The sequence below is a fragment of the Xenopus tropicalis genome, chromosome 5 (assembly GCF_000004195.4).
Source record: "Xenopus tropicalis strain Nigerian chromosome 5, UCB_Xtro_10.0, whole genome shotgun sequence".
NCBI lineage: Eukaryota > Metazoa > Chordata > Amphibia > Anura > Pipidae > Xenopus > Xenopus tropicalis.
The window spans coordinates 114,707,518-114,713,633 of record NC_030681.2 but is presented as its reverse complement, the minus strand read 5'-3'; the positions used below and the strand labels follow the sequence as shown (position 1 = coordinate 114,713,633).

At 40.1% G+C, this 6,116-nt stretch overlaps 1 protein-coding gene across 1 annotated transcript; it reads right to left on the bottom strand.

Moving 5' to 3' along the window:
* Positions 1–3,816: 3,816 nt before the first annotated feature.
* arl14 (ADP ribosylation factor like GTPase 14) lies at positions 3,817–5,669 on the bottom strand. The gene is given in 1 exon segment (NM_001015791.1): positions 3,817–5,669. A coding segment is annotated over 1 exon segment (606 nt). The 5' UTR covers positions 5,632–5,669; the 3' UTR covers positions 3,817–5,025.
* Positions 5,670–6,116: the final 447 nt, after the last annotated feature.

Below are 6,116 nucleotides of genomic sequence, written 5' to 3'. Positions count from 1 at the left end.
ACATACGCAGTAACAAATGAGCTGCTGCTGACTGCATAGCTCAGCCTCGCATTATAAAGCACCTGCCCATAAAGCTCTACCTCCCCGAGAAACTACACGTCGCGGAATCCTCTTGTTTCGTTGATATAGGGCAACACCTACATTGTAAAAATGGCTGTGACGTTACTTTTAAGTATAGCATTAGAATAGGGCAGTGATCCCCAACCAGTGGCTTGAGGGCAACATGTTGCTCCCCAACCCCTTGGATGTTGCTCTCAGTGCCCCCAAACCAGAGAGTTATTTTTGAATTCCTGACTTGGTGGCAAATTTAGGTTGAATAAAAACAAGAGTTACTACCAAATAAAGCCCCCTGTAAGCTGATAGTGTGCATAGAGGCTCCCTAATAGCCAATCTTAGCCCTTATTTGGCTCCTCCATGAACTTTTATGGTGCTTGTGTTGCTCTCCAAGTCTTTTTACATTTGACTGTGGCTCACAAGTAAGAAAGGTTGGGGATCCCTGGTATAGGGTGTTGATGTATTGGAATTAAATCAGCTACTGTTCTCTAAGTGAATTAAAAAAGCTTTGCAAAACTGATGGTGTTTAATGGGTTTGAACGTTGGTTTAAAGAAAAACTAATATTTCAACATTATAGAGGTTAGGTTTGCAGCCCTCCCCATAGTTTTATCTTTTTTTTTTTACCCCAATACAACATTGGCATTGAGTTTTATTTTTACCTGCCACCTTTCAACCCTACTAGTGGCCAAGAAGTACAAAGAAGTACGCAGGCCGAAAATAAACCCCTATACTGGCATTGGTGTTTGCCTGCAATCACTGTGTCGGGTTGGCTGCAGGAACACACAGCAGGTATCGACGAAGAAATAGAAAAGTTTGCATTTGTTTGACAATATCTTCTATATGTGCCTGCACCCCAGCTGATTCAGTGGTGCAAGCAAAGAAGAAGGCTGATGGCAGTGTAGGTGCTGATTCTCAGCCTCCTTTTTCCACAGGCTAATAATCGGCCCTGTGGTGGAGTGAGTTTCATGAATTCTTATGGGAGGGGGAGCAGGAGAGAGGAGAGAACTGCGCAGACTCTGGCCCTAGGAATGAAGGATTTTTCTGAAGTCAAATACCCTAAGAACATGTTTACAAAAAACGAGACAAGAATCCAGTACAGCTTTTCTGTGAGTGCTTATGGTTGTATTTACAAATATCTTTCTGGTAAAGCTTACTGAGTTTTTACCTTTCCTTCTCCTTTAAGCTTAACCTGGTTTCTTACGATATTTGGCGGATTGACGAGATGACCGATATAACAAAGGCTGCGGATATCGGTCGTCTCGTTGGTCGGAAAAAAAACATTTAGGGCTGAATCGGCAGGTGGAGGTAAAACCCCTGTTGTTTCTACCTCTGTATCTGACGATTCAGCCCTGAACTTCAATGGGGGAAACGAACGATCAGTCACAGGAAAGATCGTAATTGCTACGTGTATGGACACTTTAAAGGAGAATGCAAGTCAAAATTTAAAAAGCATACTGCCCAATAGTCCTCCTATTGTTTAGTAAAAACGCCACACTTTTGGCTCACCTAATCAAATATTTACTCAGTCACACTTACTTCACATTTTCTAGAACAGGCAGCCATCTCCAAAAAGGTATTCTCCCTTCCTTTCCCTCCTTGCTTCATACTGCCCATGTGTTTCATTCCCTCCCCCCCTCCCCTCTGCCAGATCCGCTTCTGATTGGCTGGTGGGCATGTGTAGCTCAGAACAGGAGACAGGATCAAGTTACACACATGCTCAGAGAATAGGAAGGCTGCCGCTGGCACCTACAGGAAGGGGAGAGAGATTTCAGTGATGTCACTGTAGTCTTCACACTGCTGTAGGCTGCCAGCACCATATCTCAGAGAAGCAAGCAGGGATCTGGGAATTTAGATATGCAGTAAGTACTTAAAAAAAATGCCTTTAGACTTACTTTTAATTTATATTAACCTTTCATTGTCCTTTAAGGTGTGAATTGTAGCTGATAACTGCCCTGTGTATGGTGGTTAGTATGTATGTATGTATGTATATCTTTATTTATAAAGCGCTACTTATGTACGCAGCGCTGTACAGTAGAATTCATTAATACAGACGGGGTTAAAGATAATGGATAAATACAAAGTACAACAATAAATACAAAGTGCAGTTGCAATAAGAGTCAGAAACACAAGATGGAGGAGGTCCCTGCCCCGTAGAGCTTACAATCTATATGGGAGGGATAACTAACAGACACAAATAGGCAAATATAAGTGCTAAAGGTCACAGTGGGTGACATTACAATATAAGTGCCAGTTTCCAGATCAGGTGCTGGGCGAGTGGATGCAAGAAAAGGGACCAACAAAGGCAGTATTAGGCAGGCACTGGCATTTCTCAGCTATGTGTGCCTTAGGTTAAAGAGGGTAAGTAGTTTCCAGCAGTTTCTTAGTGACCAGTAGCAGCCTACCAGATGTTTGCAGTCTAATAGCAGATGAGTGCTACCTGCAAACATTAAAATAACTTTTAATACACAGTACATATTGCTTTGCAAATATCAAGGTGTACCTCACTTCCTCTGGTTTTCTAGGTAAGATATATTTTAAAGAGACATGCTATATATGCTGCTCATGGTGGCACATCATTCAGCCAGCCTACTATGGTTCATTAGTCTACTACCAGTGCCACTGGAAAGCTTCTCAGGTATAGAAAATTCCACAGGTCCTTAAGGATTATGGCACACAATGCATTTTTGATCACTGCTATTTGCAGTGTTGGATTACTGGACTTTGCTGTACAGAGACACAAGTGAAATCTCTTGGAGTAAGGGAGGGTTTGTGCTTCTAAAGTATAATAACGAAATTATGTCAAAATGATGCCATACACTGTCAGCAGTGTCAGACTGGAGAAGGTGGGGCCCACCACTCTGGCCCCCCAAGCTAAGAGCCCACTTCTCCCCATGAGTACTGACGACATCACCGATAACTATTGCGCAAGGCATTCCAGGCCCCTAGTATTCCACTGCTGCACCACAAAACCTGTCGGTGTGCTTGGGCAAATGGGGTCCCAGAACCCCCGGTATACTGGAGGGCCAGTCAGACCCTGACTGTCAGCCAGTTTGGTTGTTTAAAGGACAATGAAAGGTTAATATAAATTAAAAGTAAGTCTAAAGGCATTCTTTTTAAGTACTTACTGCATATCTAAATTCCCAGATCCCTGCTTGCTTCTCTGAGATATGGTGCTGGCAGCCTACAGCAGTGTGAAGACTACAGTGACATCACTGAAATCTCTCTCCCCTTCCTGTAGGTGCCAGCGGCAGCCTTCCTATTCTCTGTGCATGTGTGTAACTTGATCCTGTCTCCTTTTCTGAGCTACACATGCCCACCAGCCAATCAGAAGCGGATCTGGCAGAGGGGAGGGGGGGAGGGAATGAAACACATGTGCAGTATGAAGCAAGGAGGGAAAGGAAGGGAGAATACCTTTTTAGAGATGGCTGCCTGTTCTAGAAAATGTGAAGTAAGTGTGACTGAGTAAATATTTGATTAGGTGAGCCAAAAGTGTAGCGTTTTTACTCAACAATAGCAGGACTATTGGGCAGTATGCTTTTTAAATTTTGACTTGCATTCTCCTTTAATGTCATACTGCCTGTTTACATGTACATTAGGCCCAAAGCAGACTACAGAGTTCATATTTTCATGCATCAATCTTCTTGCAAGTGCCAGTGTTGTGACTTTTAGAAAATCGTCCTTTAACACCATGGATAGTGACTGGGGGATTTGAAAATGTACAGAATTGCCCTTTGGAGATGTAGAGGCTGACAATTCAATAGTTCACATAAAGCAAGCATTTTATTGTTTAGTTCATGTGAACTGTAATGCAACAAAGCAATGAAGTTTACAAGTTAAAAGCTGTTGTTCTATGGAGAATACAATAATTAAGGGAAAAGATATATACATTCTCAAACATTCATTAATGTAAATATGGAGTAAATTTTGTGCACAAAATAACATTTGTTTTCATGTATTACTGTCATTGTCAGTTAAGAAAATAGAAATTAAGCTGTACTTATGAACAGTATTAATAAACATGTATATGTCACTAACACAGCAGAATGAAAAATACATTTATTTTTCTCAAAAATGGACCTTCTACAAATCACAGTTATTAAGTCCCTAGTGATCTCACACACAGCATGAGTGTTTTATATCAATCAATTGTTTCCAACTAGACTGAGAATAAATGACAAATGTATAGGGAGCACCATATGCGCTTTACATGTGCACCACTCGACAAAGGAAGGAGAAAACCCTCCAAAGCAATTTTCATTGTGGTAACACTGGCTAAATAAATGAGACTGCACAGCAACAAGTGGTGAATGCTATGAGTTCCTTCATACTTTATTTTACAAATGAATGGATAATCATACTGTAATCCCATTGCAATGTGATCAACTGATCTTTAGGCTAATTATTTTGGATCCTTGCGCCTTGTCCTCCAGATATTCTAAAAATTGTCTCAGACAGTACGACACAAAGGTTCCCAAACAGTGATTCTTTCCACCTTTAGTGGGGAGCATTGTTAAATTGGGTTTTGACCTTCAGATGGTAGACAATAAAAGTGAGGAAAAAAAGTTGGAAAACATCTGCATTAATACTTACGGCAGACTAAAAACATTACATTTGTAATAAGTTATATCATTACTTCTTTTAATAAGTTGTTAATGCCACCCTATAAAAGAACTCTGTACAGCATTATTCTTGCATTTTTCTTAGGATTAGGTAAAAGTTCTGAGTAAAGTTTTGCACAATTACAAAATAAAGATAATAAATAACAAGTAGAAGAAAACAAACATAGGATTAATACTGTATCGTCTCTCAGCAAGATATTCTTTAATAGCAACTGATATAGCTGTAAATAAATATTAGTAGATTTCCTTCTTCATTTTCTTCAAGTAAGACATGCGTAAGACTTTTCTTGAAAAAAAAAGGTGCTTGCTTCTAGTGTCTTTATGAAGATACCCACAAAAGCTTTGCCAGGGTCAGACTTTCCGAGATGTCTTGAGTCGGACATTCTGCTTAGAACATGTTAAGGAATCTTCTTTTGATTTCATACAGTTCTTCACAAACTCAGTCACTTTACTAAGTCCCTCTGCCAGCCCTTGTCCTGTATGCGCACAGCAGGGCTGTACATACCAGTCACGGTCTGAGCAGTACTTCTTCATATTAAACTTACGTGTTATCTCCTCAGCATTCAGTGCTCCAGGGAGGTCCTGTTTATTTGCCAGCAGAACTACAGGAACATCTTTAATCAGCTCATTCTGAAGGACATGTTGAAATTCTTTCTTAGATTCATCCAGATGTTTGGAGTCATTACTGTCAACCACATACACAAGTCCATCTGTGTTTTCAAAGTAATGGCACCAAAAGGATCTGAGTTTCTGCTGCCCTCCAACATCCCACATGGTTAACTGCAAGTGCTTCTCCGTGTGAATCATCTCCACATTAAAGCCCACAGTTGGAATAGTTATAAAAGGCTCCTTGAACTTGAATTTATACAGCACAGTTGATTTTCCTGCATCATCCAAGCCCAGTATTAGGATTCTGGCTTGTTTTACCTTGGAGTGAGAGGAACCTGATAAACCCATATGTGTTTGACTTGGAACAAGTCAGGCAAATAATAAAGAGACAAAGTTTTGCATGTGGGATGTGGATCACAGGGACGTGTGTACTTATAACCCGTCTTATCAGCATACAGAAAGGTGTATTGTTTATGGAGGTTTAATGTCCACTGCTTGTCACAAAGATGGAACTGTGATGTGTAATAAAGCATAATCAATATGAGAAACCAAAGTTCAATATATAGCTGAGCACAGCGCGTGAAAAGTAGGTAATCTAATAATCCTTGTTCTATAGTGGCTAAAATTCTATTTATGTAAAAAAAACAAAAAACATTTAACAATGCCAACTCTGGAATCCCTTTTGTATGCTGACATCTTCTCAAGTGTGTGATGCTGCAGAAGAAATTTGTATTGGAAGATGCCAGCTAGGCCATATAATAAGGACATTCTTTAATAAGTTAAAATGTACATATACTTACGGAGTTACTTATTTATTGTCACTATTGCTTTCA